General features: G+C 43.6%; 2 protein-coding genes across 5 annotated transcripts in view; both read left to right on the forward strand.

Moving 5' to 3' along the window:
* The first annotated feature begins 1,606 nt into the window (after nucleotides 1–1,606).
* LOC124017086 (carbohydrate sulfotransferase 8-like) lies at nucleotides 1,607–5,823 on the forward strand. The gene is made up of 3 exons (XM_046332474.1): nucleotides 1,607–1,703; nucleotides 3,394–3,828; nucleotides 4,024–5,823. Exons 2-3 carry the CDS (start codon nucleotides 3,487–3,489, stop codon nucleotides 4,708–4,710), a joined length of 1,029 nt encoding a protein of 342 aa, XP_046188430.1. The 5' UTR covers nucleotides 1,607–1,703; nucleotides 3,394–3,486; the 3' UTR covers nucleotides 4,711–5,823.
* A 16,100-nt stretch (nucleotides 5,824–21,923) lies between these two features.
* LOC124017083 (BTB/POZ domain-containing protein kctd15) overlaps nucleotides 21,924–23,578 on the forward strand; it is a 33,677-nt gene continuing 32,022 nt past the window's right edge. The window contains exon 1 of one of the 4 annotated variants that reach the window (XM_046332473.1): nucleotides 21,924–22,176. Coding sequence is in view for 3 of the 4 variants with exons in the window: in XM_046332469.1 (XP_046188425.1) it covers nucleotides 23,139–23,222 (84 nt within the window). In the remaining variant the exon portion in view is untranslated. The other 3 variants (XM_046332472.1, XM_046332469.1, XM_046332471.1) reach the window with 3 other exon arrangements.

Below are 23,578 nucleotides of genomic sequence, written 5' to 3' on the forward strand. Positions count from 1 at the left end.
AGCACTTAACAGGAAGCAGTTATTAGACCTCAGGAGATTTCAATTACTGGCCTGATGGGGTTCCTGATCAATGGTGAAGCATGTATCTAGATGAGATAGTCCAAGGAAGATGCTACTGTGTGTGTGTGTGTGTGTGTGTGTGTGTGTGTGTGTGTGTGTGTGTGTGTGTGTGTGTGTGTGTGTGTGTGTGTGTGTGTGTGTGTGTGTGTGTGTGTGTGTGTGTGTGTGTGTGTGTGTGTGTGTGTGTGTGTGTGTGTGTGTGTGTGTGTGTGTGTGTGTGTGTGTGTGTGTGTGTGCGTGAGCCGTTGGAGCCTAGCAGTACTGTGTGTAGTGGACATTTTATCTTGGTAATAGTGTGGTGTGTCCTGTTAGATATGCATGTGTTTTATATTCAACGATGTCAACTGACATACAAGATGCATTGAGCCATTATTAGGGTTAGGAGATCAAATAAGGCTCCGACAGCTGAACAAGATTAGAAAATGTCAAACTGTGTGCCGTTACCTCCCTAAACCTGCTACAGAGGAATAAACAGAATCACAGACACTACAACAACCAAACCCCAAGCCCTTCTGCAGTGCATACTAATCTAAAATAACATTGTATCTGGCTGTACGGTTGTATGGTTTTCTCCCAGCCCCTCTGAGACGTATCTAAGTGTTAGAGGAGACGGGGCCTTGCAGATCTCACCAGTTAAGGGGGGTGGTGGGCCGTGACCCACATCTGGGGCCCCCTCACTCTGCAGGTTCCTATTACTTCCCTCTGTAGATTGGAAGTGACAGGCCACTCAGGCAAAAGTGTCTGAGCCTCTCTCCCATCAGCAGCTGCACAGCCATCCGCCGCGCTGTCAGCCTGATTACACAGCAATGAGAGAGGGGGACGGGGGACCCCGAGAAAGGAGATGTCCAGCTGGAGAACACACACTAAACACAACTCCTGTCTGTCCTGTCCCACTGGTTGACTGGCTCAGTCACATGTGCCAATTTGTCCCTCAGCTCAGACATTCCTCTCTGTGTCGCAGAACCAATCTATCTTTTCTAGCTACCCCGCTAAGAAATCAACCTTGCAAATATTTCAGACTCCTTACTCAGCCCACAACTAGGACCATCAAAACACAATTCATTTACCAACGTTTCATGGTGCTGCAGATTCATTACTTAAATAAATCAAGATAGCTACCTGTCTCTGTCTCCCCCCTGTGTAAAGCAGCTGGTGTGGAGGAGAGGAGAGGAGAGGAGAGGAGAGGAGAGGAGAGGAGAGGAGAGGAGAGGAGAGGAGAGGAGAGGAGAGGAGAGGAGAGGAGAGGAGAGGAGAGGAGAGGAGAGGAGAGGAGAGGTTAGGAGAGGAGAGGAGAGGAGAGGAGAGGAGAGGAGAGGAGAGGAGAGGAGAGGAGAGGAGAGGAGAGGAGAGGAGAGGAGAGGAGAGGAGAGGAGAGGAGAGGAGAGGAGAGGAGAGGAGAGGAGAGGAGAGGAGAGGATACAGTGAGTCAGCAGTTCTTCTACCTGATATTACAGCAGGAGGAATTCACTCGATTACCTGGGACTGATGCATCAAAGGACTTACTCTCCTCCTCAACAAGCAATAACTAAACATGTTGTCTCGTTTACTTAAGTGCTCACTCTCTCCCTCCCTCTCTCTTTCTCTCTCTCTCTCTCCTCTTCCCAGGTGTGAAGCTAAGAGGAACAGCTCGGCAGTCCAGAGAGGTACGTTGTTTTCCACTCCTCCTCCTTTCAAACAGAGAGACAGAGAGTGTATGTGTTTTTTTAATCTAATATGGTGTTGAGTGGCAGTGCAGTTTCTGTGTGTGTGTCTGATAACATCAGTGTAGAAAGGCTGACCTAAGGCCTCCCCCAGTGTGCCAGGGGTGGGCCAGCTCTCTGTAGCCCATGGAGAGTAAAGTAGTCTTGGTTTTTGCAAGCTGGAATGGCTCATAGGAGCAGGAGCCTGTTTCTGTAGTGTGCAACCCCTGGACAGGATGCTAGTCTATTGCAGGGCCTTACCCCCAGTCTATCTCCTTAATGCTGAGTGCCATCTTTGGCATGACTCGGCCGGGGATCGAACTCCCAAACTTCCAGTCTCAGGACGGACACTCTAACCACAAGGCTACTGAGTTGGTCCAGCCCAGGGAGAGCCAGGGGATAAAGGCTCTGTGGAGGTCTTGGTGTGAGGCTGCAGGAGCGGGAGAGAAAGCAAGAGAGGGGGCACAGCCAGGGCTCTGACTACGAGATACTGTAATAACAGCCTGGAGATGAGGGAGTTCTGTCAGTGTGTAGCTGTAGGAGAGATAGAGAAAGAGAGAGGGGGCACAGCCAGGGCTCAGACTACCACCTCCTGTAATACCAGCCAGGAGACGAGGGGGTTCAGTGTGAGACTAGCTGGCTTTGAGGCTGCAGGAGAAAGAGCACAGCCACGGCTGGTTGCTATGTCAGGCACACTCATTCTGGTTCCTCTCTTTCCTCCCGCTGACCTCAGTTTGCTCTGGTCTCCTGCTCTCAATAGAGATGAGACTTCCATTAGTGTGAGTCCTGCATGTGGGTGTCTGATGTGGGCTGGCTACACTGTGGCTGATCCTGCTCTGCTTCCCAAAATGAAACGGTCAGGGAACCATTCCTACTACTCCTTCCTCTTTTGGAGGTTTCCCAGGGGATATAGGTAGGAGTACTGGGCATCTGATCCAATGGATGTCAGATAGGAGATGAGCACAAATTCATAATGGGCTCCAATCACGTTATCTGTTGTACAATTAGGGTAATACATGCACTCTATTGGCTTTATGGCGCCATAATGTCTTTTAATTTAAATAAAATGTCAAAACGCATGATAGCCTCAGGCCATCTTACCATGGTAATCTGCCTGTAGATGATTTGAATTTAGATTTACCAATAAGTGTTTATAAGACATTTATATGACATTAGAGATCCGTTTATTGGTAGTTCTCCCAGTCATTTACAGTGTGTGGCATTTCAATCGGAGAGGTTGGAGAGTTGGTCAAGATGTAGAGAAACAGCACCGCTAAGTGTTGAGTCTGAGCACTGCAGAAATCAGGAACGTATAGATTTTAAACAATCCACCGAAGGTATTTAAAAGAGGGTTGGTGAATTAGTTCACAGAACATTACAAAGAGTGTTTCACTGAATAAACATATTTTCCTTTTGAATCCCAGAGAAGTTTAAATAACCAACACCTGTTCAATCAAATCAATAAAACATATTTAGAAAGCCCTTTTTACATAAGCAATGTACTAAGTGCAACCCGGCCTTAATGTCACTAACCCGGCCTAAAACACCAAAGAGCAAGCAATGCAGATGTAGATGCACCTGTTATTGAAGTCTTGCATCATTTTACATCTTTCAGTGCCATATGTAAAGTCGATGTATTATCTTTGTCCATCAGGCGCTGTGTACTCAGGACAGTGAGGGTGTGAGAGTCAGCCCAGGCCAGGACCAGAGACCGGCTGTGGAAGGCCTAACCAGCCCCATCCCCCCCATGCAGTTCCCTGCCTTCCAGTGGACCAGACATTCAGCCACCCCTGGCTCTAGGGAACAGGACATGGGCTCCCTGCGCGTCACCAAGCGCCACAGGAAACTACTGAAAACCAGCCCTGTGGTCTCTAACAACTCACACATCTCCTCTTCGTCCTCCTCGGGTTCCCCGGACTCTCCTGAGGAGAGCTGGCAGTGGCACAGACTGTCCCACATCCAGGAAGCTCGGCGGAGGCTGATGAAGGAGGTCTGTGCCAAGTACAAGAGCAGCATCTCCAGGACCATCACACCTCATCACGTGTCCCGGATCTATGTGGAGGACAAGTACAAGCTGTTGTACTGTGAGGTGTGCCTATTGATGATCTGATTATTGCATATTGATTATTGGGCTTCTGAATATTGCTGTTATATACTGCTATCTATATTTTTTACAACTTATTGATTATTGATGTGTTTTTGTCATTGTGACTGTGATGCTGGCTGCAATGATTTAACAAGCCAATTCATGAAGTATTTTTTAAATCTAATCTTATCTCTTTAGGTGCCCAAGGCGGGCTGCTCCAACTGGAAGAGGATCCTCATGGTGCTATCTGGCCTGGCGTCGTCCACCCACGAGATCAAACACGACGCTGTCCACTACGGCAACCACCTCAAGAGGCTGGACAGCTTCGACCGCCAGGGCATCACGCAGCGCCTGGAGACTTACACCAAAGTCCTGTTTGTCCGCGAACCCCTGGAGAGGCTGGTGTCTGCCTTCAGGGACAAGTTTGAGAACCCCAACACCTACTATCATCCTGTATTCGGGAAGCCCATCATCTCCAAGTACAGGGTGAACGCCTCCAAGGTGGCCCTCAGGACAGGCAGCGGAGTGACCTTCCAGGAGTTCATGCAGTATCTGTTGGATGTGCACAGGCCTGTGGGCATGGACATTCACTGGGAGCCTACCAGCCAGCTCTGCAGCCCCTGTCTGCTGGACTACAACTTCATCGGCAAGTTTGAGACCATGGAGGAGGAGGCTAATTTCTTACTACGTAGAACTGGTGCCCCGCATAACCTCACCTTCCCCAGTTTTAAAGACAGGAACCCCAAGGCTGAGAGGACTTCAACTCATTTAACCCATCGCTACTTTGCACAGCTCAGCACTTCAGAGAGACAGAGAGCTTATGACTTTTATTACATGGACTACCTGATGTTTAACTACTCCAAACCTTTTAAAGATTTGTATTGATTGACTCTCTGATCTCTGTTTGAGTCCTCAAATCTCCCCTGGCTTTAAGTGGAGGAGCGCACCATTTACAAGTATTACTAGAAGATCATCACATGAAAACAATGTCTCGGTCAGGCGTGTCAATGTGGTCCTGTATTAAATACCGATGCCTAACTGCAAAACATTGAACTCACAAACAATGTATCACTGCACATTCAGTGACGTGAAAAGACAGTTCAATGCTTGAAATGCTTTGTGTTACGTGAAGAGGTAAGAGACCCACCTATCATTTTTTGCACTTAGTGTAGCAAATTCTTTCAAATTCTCCAAAAACGTATTGACTCAGACTGAGCATTAGTCTGCCACACTACTGCTGGAGAGTGTGTCTGGACAGTGTTATAGGGCAGCATCCCCCTTAAGTATCCCTAAGTACTACTTTACCACACCATCCCACTACCCTTTAGAATACACATCCTCATCACTGTCATCAAGGCTTTTTCTGACACTAATATTTAAAAACTGTACAAATGGCATTCAGATGACTATATATATTTTTCTATGTATTTCTATAATGGATATATTCACTGCTTCTTTGTGGGGATTTTCATTTCTGATATCACTGAATGTTATTTCAGTAATTATATGGTGAGTGTGTGTAGAGAATATCTGGCTATATTTAGGCCTCTTGGGTCCCCCTGTAGATCAGACCCTGTAAAACACATGTCAAACTCATTCCATGGAGGGCCAAGTGTCTGCAGGTTTTTGCTCCTCCCTTGTACTTGACTGATCAATGAAGGTCATTGATTAGTTAGGAACTCTCCTCACCTGGTTGTCTAGGTCTTAATTCGACACAAATATGAAGGAAATAACAAAAACCAGCGCACAGTCGACCCTCCATGGAATGAGTTTGACACCCCTGTTGTAAAACATGCTGGTTAACACATGGACACGTAGAAATTCCAATCCAATCTTTCCCTAATTACCCAATAAGCCCCTGCAGTGAAACATCACTGCAGTGTTAGAGAGAACAGAACACTGACACCATCTCTTATACTGACACTGACAAAGTCACAAGGCAGCTTATCCTACCCAACTCTGCCTGTGTGTGTGTGTGTGTGTGTGTGTGTGTGTGTGTGTGTGTGTGTGTGTGTGTGTGTGTGTGTGTGTGTGTGTGTGTGTGTGTGTGTGTGTGTGTGTGTGTGTGTGTGTGTGTGTGTGTGTGTGTGTGTGTGTGTGTGTGTGTGTGTGTGTGTGTGTGTGTGTGTGTGTGTGTGTGTGTGTGTGTGTGTGTGTGTGTGTGTGTGTGTGTGTGTGTGTGTGTGTGACAGAGAGTGAGACGTGTGTGAGAGAGAACAACTGGAGCTGCTGCTCTGATCTCTTTTCATGGCTCTGAGGAGGAGTAAGCCCTGGCCCACAGCCCAGACACACTCAGACCTTGGTCCCACACAAGACACACAACTGTGAGGACAGCTTTACGATGAGATCTCTCAACAGGGTAACAACTTCACAACCCATAATAACACATCATCTACTGTCCCACAAACTGTACAGGCAATGGGTTGTAGGATCTGTGTGAGAAAGCTAGTGTTCAGAGAAGCCAGCAATTGGAGCAGTATTTCAAAATATCCTCTTTTACCTCCTATGAACAACAGTGATTTATAGCTCCACAGTAGAGTACCACAGCTATTCTGCACAGTGGGAAGGCAGGGACTTGGGGCCAATCAAACACAGTTTCCTGGATAAGTCAGAAACATGATTCTTCCCTGGCTGCTAGAACGCTGGGTTGGTTGGCTTTGTGAAATCCGTCTGTAACAGAAAGAAACTCACTTGCACATGTTGTTGTGTTGTGACGTGTATACAGGTCATGTTATCAACTTGTCCCTGAAACCAGGTTGCTGTGTTTTAACTGAATAGGCCCCTAATAAGTAAGTAGAATGTTCCTCTAGGATACAGCACAGGGGGGAGGTGCCTTTCTCTATGTGACCAATTACAAAGAAATGCACAGTATTTGAATTATATATAGACACTATATTGAGATTTTCATATATTTTTTAAGAAGAAACAGAAAGAGATTACATATTTATGATGGCAAATATTATAGCATTATGTCAATGTAGTGTGTTGGCTTTTGCAGTTCCAAAATCTATATGTTGTTTAGATGGTGGTCTGATTCTATATAGTTAGCCAGACTCCGGTCCAAAGCTAAATAGCATAATATAGGTGTTACTTTAACCTACAAAATTCTCCCTCACTCACCAACCCTGTTCTATGGGGTTTCTTGGAAATGTAAGTATGTGGGTCTATGGGTACAACACAGATATATCAAAACTATTTACGGTAACAAGTGAATGTATAACTGTTTTATCGTTGGTGCAAAAGTGTATAAATACCTGTACATGGTCTGGAACCCTTTGCCTTATTTTACACTGCCAATCAAAAGGTGTATTTCAGGAAGACATTCTGCAGGTGGTTGGTTTCTGTCTGCTGAGTGTCTACTAATAAACTGTCTTTAGCATTTTCACAATGCTGCTTCTTTTTCATGCTTAACACTCTCAACAAACCATTCAAATGTTTTTGTCTCCAACAGTTTCCGCATGTGGAAACAGTCAATAAGACACTTTTTCAGGTAAGAAGACACACTCAAACCAAAGTTGTTCACCCCTGGTTTACATATACTCTTTATTTTGTCTTTACCTATTCCAACATCCATTGGAAGTATACTCAATTCATAGGTGAGGAAAGAAGGCCTAGATTCTCTTTCCCAGTCCACAAGAAATGTTATATTGAAGAAGTAGGTATATGGCTCCTGTGAATGTAATCAAACCCAGACTACGGCATTTGGGGCCCTTGGGCCATCGACTTCCTTTTGTAGCACTTTTACATATTCTGCCATGGGGTTGTGAGAAAATGTTAAGTTTTAAAGCAAATTTCAAGCTATTCTACACATTTTGCAATGAGCCTAAGATATCATTTTTCTGTTTTAAAGATAAATTCCTACAATATTGCACATTTTGCTTTGTTTTTTAGTGGAGCTGAGTGGTGGATGAATATGTCAACTCAAATTGATCAATATGTAGAGTAGAGAGAATTTGAATAAACGCTGTAGGCTGATTTCCAAAGCAGCCTTCTGTATTAGTCATGAGAACAGTCAGGAAGTTTAAAATTCTGTTTAAATCCATTCAGAAAACAAAGGCCATCCATCTACCTCATTAGTGGGAGAAATCTCTTGACATGCAGTGGAGAGAACTTCTATGTTCTTTCAGCTCCAGGCTACAGAAAACAAGGAATACAAGAAGTCTGCTGGAAGTGAAAAAAGGAGACAACTTCTCAACTTATAAACATTGTACTGTGTTAGAAATAAAAAATAATCATGATTTGAATTTCAATAATAATTATATTATTTATTATTATTTATTATTTATTATTTATTATTTATTTATTATATATTTTTTTTAAGCCCACAGCTAAACATAGTTCTGCCTGTGAGGTAAACATTAACATGGCTGAAGACAATTGTGGCAATGTTTCTGCTGTGAAGAAATAACACAGCTCTCTGTTGGTGAGCATAAACACTTTTGCACGCACACACACACACACACACACACACACACACACACACACACACACACACACACACACACACACACACACACACACACACACACACACACACACACACACACACACACACACACACACACACACACACACACACACAAATGTGCTCGCGTGCACACACACACACAAATAAATGATTGACACTGTGATGACATGACAACCTGAATCAGATCAACGGGTTGGCCCACTCTCCCATTCATTACCATAACAAATTTGCTGCTTTGCTTTCACTTCTCATTTCAGCGGGTTGCATTCAAGAGACATCTATCTCAATAATATTTCATCAAAGGTTGATGATGTGGGTGAGCTATGCATGCCAGAGTCATTTTCTCACTTTCACATGAATTTCTTGTTTGTTTTGACAATGTGCTGGAACACACCCAAGACGCGTCCTCTGCATTGAACTATTTGGGAGGAAAGCTCATTAAACTGATTTGCTAGGGGTCTATTAATAACTGTTTGATTCCAAGCAAAACTAAACATAAGCCATGTTTAGCTTTTTCTATTGAAAATCCACAGAACACATCCTTATTGAGGACATATCCTTAAACACTCGGCTTTAAGACGTCATCTCATTTGGTTAACAGGCTCATCCACCAACAAGCTGTTGAGCCTGGATACAGGCCTGGTTCAGCATTTGGCAGGATGGCAAGGCTGTGTCTGGCCAATGTCTGAATAGATATTTATTCCAAGGTTAAAATATTTGGTAACACTTTAGTTGAAGGGCACCTACAGAAGGACGTCATAACATATTCAAAAGCCACACATAAACACTTTCATGTACTTATGAAATATATCTGTGTCATTTTATGTTAATTTCTATGGCACATACACCAACTGCCACATTATTACACTCTTCCCTGTTATTGGACAAATCCAACATGAACACAAGGTGGCAGCACATGATCTGAAACAAATGGCATGACGTGGAAATTCTATTGAACAAGGAAATATTGCATACTGGACAGTAATGTCCAGTGCTTCAATAGAATGTGATGTAACCACGGTGTGAGTTCAAACACATGCCATGTATAATAAATTGCCACTTGCTTCAGCATATAATTCAAAAGTTGTCACGGCTGTTGTCAGAGCTCAGATTTGAAAGAAAAACATCCGTAAAATCGACTGCAACACTTTTAATTAAACTATATGCTGCCATTGACATGAATTATGCAACAGCTTTAATGAACTTGTATCAATACACACAGGATCTATAATTAAGCTGGTCACGCAAGCTGGTGGGTGGGCAAAGAGTCGTTCTCTAACCTTCAGGCTATAGCTTCTACAGAGGCGATAAAGCTTGTTTGAATCGTTGCAACATTTGGGTGATAAAAAATATACTCCTGTGTGTCTGTTACTATCTAAGGAACCAAAGTATTCCCCTAATGAAGACATTATGCAGATTTAAGTACATTTAGGCTGTGTGGAACATCTGTGCAGTGATGAGGATGGACAGGAGTAAGTATTTTCTGGTGAGACCGTTTAGAGAGCGAGAGGAGAGGGGAGGAGAGACAGGGAAAGGACAGGAGTAAACAGTTAGTACAAGTTCAGTACAGGTAAATGACTAAATTAAAATTAAGAAAACACCAGTAAATGAGGGATACAAAGTATATTGAATGCAGGTGATTCCACACAGGTGTAGTTCCTGAGTTAATTAAGAAATGATGCTTAGGGTCATGTATAGAAATACTGGGCAGGTCATAATTTTGGCTGCCATGGCTATGGCCCCATAGGATCAGCAGGCATAAGGATGACAATGCCCCATCCACAGGGCACGAGCGGTCACTGAATGATTTGATGGGCGTGAAAACTAAACGATATCATAACCGCCATCGATAAAAGACAGTACTGTGCAGCCGTCTTCATCGACCTTGCCAAGGCTTTCCACTCTGTCAATCACCATATTCTTATCGGCAGACTCAGGAGCCTCGGTTTTTCGGATAACTGCCTTGCCTGGTTCACCAACTACTTTGCAGACATAGTTCAGTGTGTCAAATCGGAGGGCATGCTGTCCGGTCCTCTGGCAGTCTCTATGTGGGTGCCACAGGGTTCAATTCTCGGGCCGACTCTATTCTCTGTATATATCAATGATGTTGCTCTTGCTGCGGGCGATTCCCTGATCCACCTCTACGCAGACGACACCATTCTATATACTTCCGGCCCGTCCTTGGACACTGTGCTATCTAACCTCCAAACGAGCTTCAATGCCATACAACACTCCTTCCATGGCCTCCAACTGCTCTTAAACGCTAGTAAAACCAAATGCATGCTTTTCAACCGTTCGCTGCCTGCACCAGCACGCCTGACCAGCATCACCACCCTGGATGTTCCGACCTTGAATATGTGGACATCTATAAGTACCTAGGTGTCTGACTAGACTGTAAACTCTCCTTCCAGACTCATATCAAACATCTCCAATCGAAAATCAAATCAAGAGTCGGCTTTCTATTCCGCAACAAAGCCTCCTTCACTCACGCCACCAAACTTACCCTAGTAAAACTGACTATCCTACCGATCCTCGACTTCGGCGATGTCATCTACAAAATTGCTTCCAACACTCTACTCAGCAAACTGGATGCAGTTTATCACAGTGCCATCCGTTTTGTCACTAAAGCACCTTATACCACCCACCACTGCGACCTGTATGCTCTAGTCGGCTGGCCCTCGCTACATATTCGTCGCCAGACCCACTGGCTCCAGGTCATCTACAAGTCCATGCTAGGTAAATCTCTGCCTTATTTCAGTTCACTGGTCACGATGGCAACACCCACCCGTAACACGCGCTCCAGCAGGTGTATCTCACTGATCATCCCTAAAGCCAACACCTCATTTGGCCGCCTTTCGTTCCAGTTCTCTGCTGCCTGTGACTGGAACGAATTGCAAAAATCGCTGAAGTTGGAGACATTTATCTCCCTCACCAACTTCAAACATCTTCTATCTGAGCAGCTAACCGATCGCTGACGCTGTTCATAGTCTATCGGTAAATAGACCACCCATTTTTACCTACCTCATCCCCATACTGTTTTTATTTATTTTATTTTCTGCTCTTTTGCACACCAATATCTCTACCTGTACATGACCATCTGATCATTTATCACTCCAGTGTTAATCTGCAAAATTGTAATTAATCGCCTACCTCCTCATGCCTTTTGCACACAATGTATATAGACTCTCCTTTTTTCTACTGTATTATTGACTTGTTAATTGTTTACTCCATGTGTAACTCTGTGTTGTCTGTTCACACTGCTATGCTTTATCTTGGCCAGGTCGCAGTTGCAAATGAGAACTTGTTCTCAACTAGCCTACCTGGTTAAATAAAGGTGAAATAAAAAAATAAATTAAAAAAAACTACTGTATGTAAACCATATGCCATGGTCATTTCAGTCACCAGATCTCAACCCAATTGAATACTTATGGGAGATTCTGGAGTGGCGCCTGAGACAGCGTTTTCCACCACCATCAACAAAACACCAAATGATGGAATTTATCATGGAAGAATAGTGTTGCAGCCCTCCAATAGAGTTCCAGACACTTGTAGAATATATATCAAGGTACATTGAAGATGTTCTGGCTCGAAGTGTCCCAACACCCTATTAAGACAAGTTATGTTGGTGTTTCCTTTATTTTGACAAACACATGTATCTCATCCTATATATCTTACACACATACACTAGGATTGGCTCATATAACCACTAGTCCTTGGTTATAATTTATACATTCCATTAACAACCCTTCAGATAATAAAGGCATGCTTAGTGATGCTTGTCACATTGATGATGAAGAAAATGTGTCTCCTTTTTGTCTCATGAAGTAAAATCATATTTCATGCATGTATGTATTTGAATGTCTATTTCAAATATCATGTGACACTTATGAGGGTAGAATTAATAGAACTACTCAGACAGGATTGCCCTAGTCTATAGGTGCAGAGGTTGGCTAGTTTCTGTAAAGAATTAGTCTATGGTGTATAATGTTCCCCATTCGACACCTCCTCACCTCCAGGCACAGCTAACAAACAGGTACAGATATAGAATCCTAATTTGAGCCAGTTTGCTACAGCAGGAAAATAATCCGGAAACAGGAAATGTGGATTCTAATTAAGGGACAATTTGGGGGGGGTGAAACATTTGTAGGGGATGATACATTTGTAGGGGATGATACATTTGTAGGGTATGATACATTTGTAGGGGATGATACATTTGTAGGGGATGATACATTTGTAGGGGATGATACATTTGTAGGGGATGATACATTTGTAGGGGATGATACATTTGAGGGGATGATACATTTGTAGGGGATGATACATTTTTATATCAAGTGGAAATTACAATCTTTAGAAGCCTTTTTTAGTTTGCGCAAGGAAATTCTCAACAACAATTTCTCAGTGATAAAAATGAAGATCCGACATCTGTAGGTATTCTATAGCACAATGCAGAAATCAGCAGGGTTCCTTTACCAATTGAAAAAAAGTCTTCCTAGATTTTAATCATCGCAGATCAGAGTTGTCTCATGTCTACTGAAGTACTCAAACTGCAGTCTGAATAATACTTACAGCACACTAACAAGGTTGAAATACTTTGTTTTACTCAGGCTTTTTTCTTGCCCGTGGCTCACAGCATCATTATCTCACACACCTAAAAGCCCTGCATCTATTTCCCTCTATGCCTTCCTCTACTGCTCCTTTCAAGGAGAGAGAGACATACCGAGCAGAGCATTCAGTAAATCATTTCCATTCTCTGACACCTTCCTTCCTAGCTGTCTATCTCCTCCATCAAGTAGAATGAGGAATGAGAGTGACAGAGAGACACCTGGCCCTGAACAAGTGAACGACTGCTGACAGAGAGACACCTGGCCCTGAACAAGTGAACGACTGCTGACAGAGAGACACCTGGCCCTGAACAAGTGAACGACTGCTGACAGAGAGACACCTGGCCCTGAACAAGTGAACGACTGCTGACAGAGAGACACCTTGCCCTGAACAAGTGAACGACTGCTGACAGAGAGACATCTGGCCCTGAACAAGTGAACGACTGCTGACAGAGAGACACCTGGCCCTGAACAAGTGAACGACTGCTGACAGAGAGACATCTGGCCCTGAACAAGTGAACGACTGCTGACAGAGAGAGGACGGGAAAGAGAGGAGGAAGAGTGAGGGGCCGGCATCGCACTGCCTGATGGGATAGAATCGCACGCGGAAGCAACAAACTACCTGGGACTATCAGTTATAGTGACAGGGCAGGCGGTGGCGTTCTATTAGCAGGCCGGGGGATAGGCCCAGAGCAGAGCCGTCCCGCCCAGGATGGATGGGCCTTTCTGGTGGGACTAAATTAATGCTGGGGAGTCTAGTCTAGTGAATTGCTTTTGGAACAATGTCCTCCTGAGGAGCTAATCAGACAGGAGTTACCAGAGAGTGCCTGTGGGGTTAGGGCTCTGTGTATCAGGGCTGCCTGGGAGAGAGAGAGCAGGTGCAACACCACAGAAACAGGAACTCATTCCAGGGCAGGAGATAGGAGCTCTTGTCTCATCCCTCTTGGTCACGATGGTACAGTCTTAGACCACTATATATGGACTCTTTTCAATATAGAATAACTAAATGTTTTTGATGTATTCACGGATGGCAATTAAAGGCTGGTACTTTTACAGGCTGTAAACTTAGATAGTAAACTGATACACCACAAGTAACTTATTGAGGTATCTGAGGATCCTTATAGAAGTATTCACATTTCAAATGTGCCTCAAAATTGTGTGGTTATATTTTCTGTGAAACTGAAAAAAAAACATATTCCCTTTAATACCCACTATCAAAGTCTAGTCCACTGGCTACTGAAACCTCTGCTATTCTAATGTGAACTCACAGAAGTAGAATAACTTGATGTATTTCTGAGTTGGGACCTGACAGGATGAAGTCAGGGATAAAACAGAGTTGATAACAGCACTGAGACCGTACATTACTGGGTCATTAAGATGTGTAAGTGAACACACTGTATGGTTGTTCTCAATGGAAACCCGGCGTAACTAATGGTGACTTAACGTGTTGCTGAAAGACATCTATGACCACAGGGCGGGGAAGAGAGTGAATGTGCCCCGGCCTGGCTAGCGTTCCTTTCAGCCTGACATCAGGCCAGTGTGGCACAGTGGAGAGGCTTGCCTTGCTGCCCTGAGAGAGAAGAGTGCCTCTGGCCAAGTGTCTGTATCACTGCAAACACATTCACAGTGTGATTCACTGCTCAAAGGAGACACATCACAGACTCACAGGCCCATGAAAACACATACCATATTCTATTGTAACTGAGGTTTACTGTACTGTTGGGAATGCTACTGATGGTTTTGGAGCAGCCATTGTCTTTGCTTACCAAAATTGATATTGAGGATTTCCTAATGATAATATCTGACTAATAATAACCACTCACTAATGACTTAGGGTCTAAAATGCCTTATCCTGCTCCTTGTAACAAAGGCAAACTCCAACACTATGATGATATACAGTAGTACTATGTAATATACTATATGAGGATGAAACAAAAACATGATGATTTGTTGCATGTTCAGTGTGCAAAACTGTTTTTTCCATGTGAAGTTGGTGGGATTGCATGTTGTGACCATCAAATGTAATCAGCTAGCAGCTCTAGTCCCTATCAGCCAGCTTGCTGCACAGCACAGAACACTCCCCCTTCTCGCCTCGGGCAATGGCCACACTCGCACCCTTCCCCCCTCCTGTGTCTGTCTGTCCGTCTCTCTCACCAGCCCCCCCCCAGTGCCCCGGGGCCCTGGGCTCCCACAGTGTCAGGGAGGCCTGAGTGTTGACAAAGCAGCTGGCCTTCAGAAGACACATCAAACCCAGGCCCTGGTTGCGGTTAGGGGCTGAACACTCAACAAAAGGACTCCAAGTTTCAGTCCTAGGCCATTACTAGCCCCAACAACAGAACTACACACCCACAGACAGAGAGAAAGCAGAAAGGCCCTCAAGGGGACATAATATATTATATTCCCTGTTAGAAACAGGATCCCTGACTGCAGAATGAACTCAAAACACGTCCCATACATTGTGAATATTCAGAAGATGGCAGTGGAGTGATGGATTATCATAAATGTAAAGTATAAATCGAGGTTAGGGGGTTGGTGTCATTTTAACACATGCATCCTAATGATAATTCTGGGTCCCCCTAATGCTGGTTTTCTCCCCCTAGGCAACATTAACCGGGCACCTTACATGTGATGTATATTAGATATGACTGGAAGCATCACACTATTCACATTGTTACTGTGAATAAAATAGTGGACACCAGCCAGTAACAAAGGAAAGTGTATTTGTTTTATATTGGTCCCTTCATCTTCAAAACAATTATTGATCAAGTCCCACAATTAGGAATTAAAGAGAATAGTTCTCTTAGTACACTATATTAGTAGTAGTATACAGTGCATTCTGAAAGTATTCAGGCCCCTTCACTTTTTTCCCTCATCCATCTACACACAATACCCCCATAATGATAAAGCAAAAACAGGTTTTTAGAAAGATTTGCAAATGTATATATTATTTTATTTTAAATACCTTATTTACATAAGTATTCAGACCCTTTGACATGAAACTCGAAATTTAGCTTAGGAGAATCCTGTTTCCGTTGATCATTCTTGAGATGTTTCTACAACTTGATTGGAGTCAACTTGAAACAAAGATTGAACTCTTTGGCCTGAATGTAAAACGTCACGTCTGGAAGAAACCTTACACCCTCCCTATGGTGAAGCATGGTGGTGGTGGCATAACGCGATGGGGATGTTTTTCAGTGGCAGGGACTGAGATACTAGTCAGGATCAAGGGAAAGATTAACAGAGCAATGTACAGAGAGATCCTTGATGAAAACCTGCTCCAGAGCGCTCAAGACCTCAGACTGGGGCGAAGTTTAACCTTCCAACAGGACAATGACCCTAAGCACACAGCCAAGACAACGAAGGAGTGACTTCGGAGCAACTCTCTGAATGTCTTCGAGTGGCCAAGCCAGAGCCCGGACTTGATCTCGATCGAACATCTCTGGAGAGACCTGAAAATAGCTGTGCAGCAAAGCTCCCCATCCAACCTGATAGAGCTTGAGAAGATCTGCAGAGAAGAATGGGAGAAACTCCCCAAAAACAGTTGTGTGCCAAGCTTGTAGCGTCATACCCAAGAAGACTCAAGGCTGTAATCACTGCCGAATGTGCTTCAACAAAATACTGAGAAAAGGATCTGAACAACTTTGTTAATGCGATATTTCAGTTTGATTTTTGTTGATAAATTTGCCAAAATGTATAAAAAACTGTTTTTGCTTTGTCTTTATGGGGTATTGTGTGTAGATTGATGAGGGGGGAAAATATTCAATAGATTTTAGAATAAGGCTATAACATAACAAAATGTGGAAAAGGCGATGTGGTCTGATTACTTTCTGAATGCAACGTAGACCTGTCATCTACAGAGGTGAAAAGATGAGAGATTTAACTGAAGCACTGAACGTTTTCCCCTGTGATTAGAGTCTTATAGACGACCACATGATGGCACTAGAAAGGATTCTTTATCAAGACTTAAATTGAAAATATTCTCCAAATAATGTCAAAATAGAAATATGGTAAAACCAAAACAAGAATAGCTGAATAGCTAGGGTTAGGGTTAGGGTTAGGGTTGGGGTTAGGGTTAGGGTTAGGGTTGGGGGGGTTAGGGTTAGGGTTGGGGTTAGGGTTGGGGTTAGGGTTAGGGTTAGGGTTAGGGTTAGGGTTAGGGTTAGGGTTGGGGTTAGGGTTAGGGTTAGGGTTAGGGTTAGGGTTGGGGTTAGGGTTGGGGTTAGGGTTAGGGTTAGGGTTGGGGTTGGGGTTGGGGTTAGGGTTAGGGTTGGGGTTAGGGTTAGGGTTGGGGTTAGGGTTAGGGTTAGGGTTGGGGTTAGGGTTAGGGTTAGGGTTGGGGTTAGGGTTAGGGTTAGGGTTGGGGTTGGGGTTAGGGTTAGGGTTGGGGTTAGGGTTAGGGTTAGGGTTAGGGTTGGGGTTAGGGTTGGGGTTAGGGTTGGGGTTAGGGTTAAGGTTAGGGTTAGGGTTAGGGTTGGGGTTAGGGTTGGGGTTAGGGTTAGGGTTAGGGTTGGGGTTGGGGTTAGGGTTAGGGTTAGGGTTGGGGTTAGGGTTAAGGTTAGGGTTAGGGTTAGGGTTGGGGTTAGGGTTAGGGTTAGGGTTGAGGTTAGGGTTAGGGTTAGGGTTGGGGTTAGGGTTAGGGTTGGGGTTAGGGTTAGGGTTAGGGTTAGGGTTAGGGTTAGGGTTGGGGTTAGGGTTAAGGTTAGGGTTAGGGTTGGGGTTAGGGTTAGAGTTAGGGTTGGGGTTAGGGTTAGGGTTGGGGTTAGGGTTAGGGTTAGGGTTAGGGTTGGGGTTAGGGAGAGGGTTAGGGTTAGGGTTAGGGTTGGGGTTAGGGAGAGGGTTAGGGTTAGGGTTAGGGTTGGGGTTAGGGTTAGGGTTAGGGTTAGGGTTAGGGTTAGGGTTAGGGTTAGGGTTAGGGTTAGGGTTGGGGTTAGGGAGAGGGTTAGGGTTAGGGTTGGGGATAGGGAGAGGGTTAGGTTTAGGGTTAGGGTTAGGGTTAGGGTTAGGGTTAATAATAATAATAATAATATAATAATATATAATAATAATAATAATAATATATAATATATGCCATTTAGCAGACGCTTTTATCCAAAGCGACTTACAGTCATGTGTGCATACATTCTACGTATGGGTGGTCCCGGGGATCGAACCCACTACCCTGGCGTTACAAGCGCCATGCTCTACCAACTGAGGGTTGGGGTTAGGGAGAGGGAGAGGGTTAAGGTTGGTGTTAGGGTTGGGGATAGGGAGAGGGTTAGGGTTAGGGTTAGGGTTGGGGTTAGGGTTGGGGTTGGGGTTAGGGTTGGGGTTGGGGTTGGGGTTGGGGATAGGGATAGGGTTAGGGTTAGAGTTGGGGTTAGGGTTGGTGTTAGGGTTAGGGTTGGGGTTAGGGTTGGGGTTGGGGTAAGGTTTGGGGTTGGGGATAGGGTTAGGGTTGGGGTTAGGGTTGGGGTTGGGGTTAGGGTTAGGGTTGGGGTTTCGGTTGGGGTTACGGTTGGGGTAGGGTTGGGGTTAGGGTTAGGGTTGGGGTTGGGGTTGGGGTTGGGGTTGGGGTTAGGATTAGGGTTGGGGTTGGGGTTGGGGTTATGGTTAGGGTTGGGTTAGGGTTAGGGTTGGGGTTAGGGTTAGGATTAGGGTTAGGGTTGGGGTTAGGGTTGGGGTTAGGGTTGGGGTTGGGGATAGGGATAGGGATAGGGTTAGGGTTAGGGTTAGGGTTAGGGTTAGGGTTAGGGTTAGGGTTAGGGTTAGGGTTAGGGTTAGGGTTAGGGTTAGGGTTAGGGTTAGGGTTAGGGTTAGGGTTAGGGTTAGGGTTAGGGTTGGGGATAGGGTTAGGGTTAGGGTTGGGTTTAGGATCACGGTTAGGGTTAGGGGTCAGGGTCGGGGTCAGGGTTAGGGTTGGGGTTAGGGTCAGGGGTAGGGTTAGGGTTAGGGTTAGGGTTAGGGTTAGGGTTAGGGTTAGGGTTAGGGTTAGGGTTAGGGTTAGGGTCAGGGGTAGGGTTAGGGTTAGGGTTAGGGTTAGGGTTAGGGTTAGGGTTAGGGTTAGGGTTAGGGTTAGGGTTAGGTTAAAGTCCAATCCATGTCAGAAATGTTATTAGCATTTTTCAAGACAATACATTGCATGTTGCATTTTTGATCCAACCCAAGTAAATGCTGTTTAGTCTGCAAAACTAAGTTGACATTCAACAGCAGCATCAGACTAGGATAAAGTACCAATCCTCGTTCTGCACTTTTCCCAACTTAATTGCCAACATTTAGGACTTGGGGGGAATCACTCTGTGCCTGTTAAAAGGTGTCTCTGTCTATATGCAACACAATTCCACAAATTCTATGAATAAACTGGTACCTCTCATGATGTCTTTGAAATGATGAACAATGAGTGTCGCTGCTGCACCTCAGACACATGCCAACATCAAGCAGAATGTCAAATGACTGAGAAATGGAGCAATTGACAGGAGTGAGACTCCATAAAGCATGCATATTACTAAAAGCAAGTTCTGGATGTTCTTTTAAAACTTCCTCCACACTTGCCAGGGGAAACAGAGGAGTGTCGAGAAGGGGTGCAATACTAGGGTTAGGTTACAGTTGTGAAGAGTAAGCAGGCATTTAGATAAGGTGAGTACGACTGCAAACTGTTTCCTCTTCAGTGTTTCACACAGTTACAGGGTTCACTGGATGACCCTCATTAAAGCATAAATGAACAGAACTCATTTGGCAACCAACTTTTTTTTAATCACTTCAATTCAAAATGTGTGATTTGTGGTCAGGCAGAATATTCTAATGCATTACTTTGACAATGTTTCAAAGATCCCAGCAGGTGTTGCACCTCTCAGAACATTACAGGAGCAGAAAGGCAGTTGAGCAGAATGTTGAACAGGTTAGTGACTTGTATTACACCGATGATCCAGGTTTTTCCTGCCTGTTAAATACGTGATGTCTATACAGAGAGTGTATGAGCCAAAGGGGAGAAGTGTCACAGTATAGCAGACTGGGTTTGCCACCTTAACTGAGATACGAAGACTTCCATATATTTCTAGACTTAACAGGTTAATATGGTCTTGAGTACCATCAACAAATATGTAAACAGTTTTCTCAATGTCCCTCTAAGATTTCGAATACTATTTCCCTCAATGCAGACGCACATTAAACATCTGAAATAATGTAATGGCCTTTACTATATGTTTCCTGGTGCACTGTACACAACATTGAAATGTCATCCAATCAAACATAATGCTTATACAATGCTGAGTGCAGAGAATATCAAATTAGATGGATGCTGTCATTCCTGTGCACCCATACCCCACATCACATCATACAAATGGATCTCCCAAGAGCAAAGTCTCACATACAGTTTGTACAGACCCGAATCAAAAAAGCATTCCAATTACTGTGTGTCAAAACCAGACATAAACACTGTATCAAATTAATATTGTTATGGGTCTATGAAATCATACAAACCAGGCATAACCCTTTACAAAAGGGACAAAATGCTGGTTAATAGAATAGCACAATATTGTAGTCCTCAACATGTCGATTTGGGAATCACTATTAGTGACACCTGGTTTAAACCTCCAGGCTCGTATTATTCTCAAAGGGTCATGAATGAATGCATACAGCACATTAACATATGATCTCTCCAACAGGCCTAGCAAATCCTGACTCATTATTTCTTTCTCTGTTTTCCTGCTGTTCGTACACTGCACTCAGAATCTATCATGCAGAATACATGCAGAATATTGTCTCTGGCACTGTAATAATATTCATTTGTTTTTGTGTAATTGTAGGCTACATTAATTTGACTGAATACCTGAATTGTGTAGGCTTTTGGAGGGAATACCATTTCATTTGATCAAAAGGAAGATCATGTTCCTGTCTGACACATTGCAAAAATGAGTGCTACAGTATCTCACTAAGTGGTCAAGTGGTGTGATATTTTTCATTCAAGGTTGGACTTATATACACTGAATAAATAACCTCAATTTGATTCCTTTATAGACTCACTTACAATATTTTGACATTGTTATTGGTGTGTGAACTCCAAATACTCCTTTATATAATATTCTAGTGGTCAAGAGAGCCATATATGAGGCCTGTAGTATTAAGTCTACACTACATGCAAATCTTCAAACTGACCTACTTCTTCTTTTCACATCAGACACTCAGCTAAAATCCATAAATTAAGGAAATTAACTGATGGGGCCCAGGGCAACTTTGTAAGCTATTTAAATCTTTAAATTTACAACATCCCTGCATACTTCGTGTAATTGAACTAACTGCAGGGTTGTTACTTTAATGAGAAAAAAATCCTGCCTTCTTGCCTCCAATTTGTACTCCTGAAGACAACAAATGTATGCCAGAGGGCAAGTTTATCTTGCCCTGTTAGGGAGCTGCTTCCTAAGGCAGCTCTGATTTCTATCCAATTCTTTCGTTTGGCGCGCCAATCACCAGACACGAACAAGGTAACCACCTCCTTCCTCTACGTGACGCGTTTTAATTCGATCAATCAATCAAATTGGAGCGCAAAAGGCAGCTCTCATTGCAATCGAATTCACCTATTATTGTATTCCTTTCACTATTATTTTTTCTTCGGACCAATAATCATTTCCCACACTGGTTGGCGCCAAATATCAAGAAACCAAATAGCTGAGCGCGGTGGAGTGTCTGAATTCCACAGTAGGCCTACAGTAATTACCGTGTTCAATGCATCAATTATTCACAGTTATTTACACGCAAATAAACAAACACGCAAATAAATAAATAATCACAAGCCTATGTGAGCACCTGCACAGGAAGGAGGAAGAGCAAAGAGATATCACTCTGACTTCCACAGGGTTCCTTTTAGCTTACGATAATGGGGATGCAACGCTGATATAATTTTGGGGGGCATTGTAGCGTTTTATATAACAAAATAAAAAAATTGTCCGACATTTAACACAATGCATCTTTAGGTAAATTTGTAAAATCCTCTAACTGGGCTAGCAGTCTGCTTCGCTGTTTGCATAGGAAATTGTCACTGCAGACATCTCCATCTAGCCCTGTGCTATAATTGAAATGGCGCGTTTAGCTGGAGGCAGGTTGTGAGGGCGCTTTCTGCAATAGCAGAATGCATGTCGATAGACGTCATTTGGTTTTAATGGCCTACAGGACATTTGGCGTTACTACTGGAGACATTAGTGGAGAAGGGACGGGGGAAAATCGCCGCATGGAAAGTATCCAAGGAAATCTACATATGATTATTTTATTGACACTTTGTCAACAAGTTACCAGTGTGCCTTTGTAATAGCTGTAAGTACACGACTAGGGAAGCGTGCCCTGTTTTACTTATTTAACTGGACAATGGAAATGTATGCCTAGCTGGAAATGCCTGGGGGATTTTTACATCAGACGAAATGACAATGATTAAAATCTGCTTTTTTCCTGCTCTAAATGTATTGAGCGACGTGACACTTGCTTGATACTGAATAGCACTTAACCGTTACCCCCTGCACACCAGAACGTTAAACCGTTATAGGGGCTGGTCTATTTATATGTTTTACCGGAAAATACGAAAAACCTAGCATTAATTAATGTATCTGGTCATAGACATCATTTTTGTAAAAGGGAGAGAGTATCACTTTTTCGTTTTTAAAATCTGACTGGGTGCGAGTAGAGCTAATTGTAGCCTAATCCTTGCCCCAGAGGCGTTTGAGCAGCCCAGAGCAAGAATTCTTTTTTAGCGCTGCTCTGTTATTTAGAGACAGGATTATTGGCTTTCTTCTCATAACAGACTGGCAGTTTCATTTATTAAGAAAAAAGACACTCAAGAAGCTAAAATACGAAGCAGGATTTGACCGACTCAATTTTTAAGTGTATACAAATAAGAACCGAAAAGGGAAAGGAGAGATCTCTTCTATGTATAAGGTAAGAACGCTGCTTTGCTTCTTCCTGTGCCGCTTTTGTGGACAGAGCTTGGTCTGAGCAAGTCAGCCAGCATCAGCTATAGATCTTTAAAGCCACAGCGACCCTTATTTTTAATCAATGTAGCTTTCACTGGTAGATTCACATGCTTTAGAACAGTTTGTGGATACAGTGTTGGCAGTTTCGTTCCAAAGGAGCGGATTCTACTTGAGGAATGCTTGGGTCAGCTATTGGATGGCACTCTAGTTATACGAAACTCCGGGCATGTGAAAAAGGGGAACGCAGTCATCCGCTGGGACTGATAGATACTGGAACGGATTCCCTCGGACTCCTACGATGTTTGAAACGGTATGACTAAATTCATATTAAGATACGGCATTTCCTCATGGTATGATAGCCTACAGCATCAGCGAACAAACTATACTCAACACCAGGTAATTTGGAATAACTTCACTTGTAGTAGGGCTATGTTTTGTCCAGTCTGGGAAAGGTGTGAATGTTTGTCTAGGCTGTTGTCTTTCTCTTGTTGTCTATTGATGCCGTTGGCATATTTACGCATTCATTTTACGCATTGTTCGCTTTTGAATCAAACGTCTCTGAATCTTAATTTCATGATGGTAGAAATGAGTAAGACGCCATATTGTGCATCTGGTAGAAGTAGGCTATCCGTGCGCATCAATGTAAACTGTTCAAGAGGGCAAAAGTGGATACTCTATGGATCTCTGCGACTGTGCATGTTCTTTTTGGCTATTTTATTTTATAACAATTACGCACATTCTGATCTTTAATT

The sequence above is a fragment of the Oncorhynchus gorbuscha genome, unplaced genomic scaffold (genome assembly GCF_021184085.1).
Source record: "Oncorhynchus gorbuscha isolate QuinsamMale2020 ecotype Even-year unplaced genomic scaffold, OgorEven_v1.0 Un_scaffold_149:::fragment_2:::debris, whole genome shotgun sequence".
NCBI classification, from domain to species: Eukaryota; Metazoa; Chordata; class Actinopteri; order Salmoniformes; family Salmonidae; genus Oncorhynchus; species Oncorhynchus gorbuscha.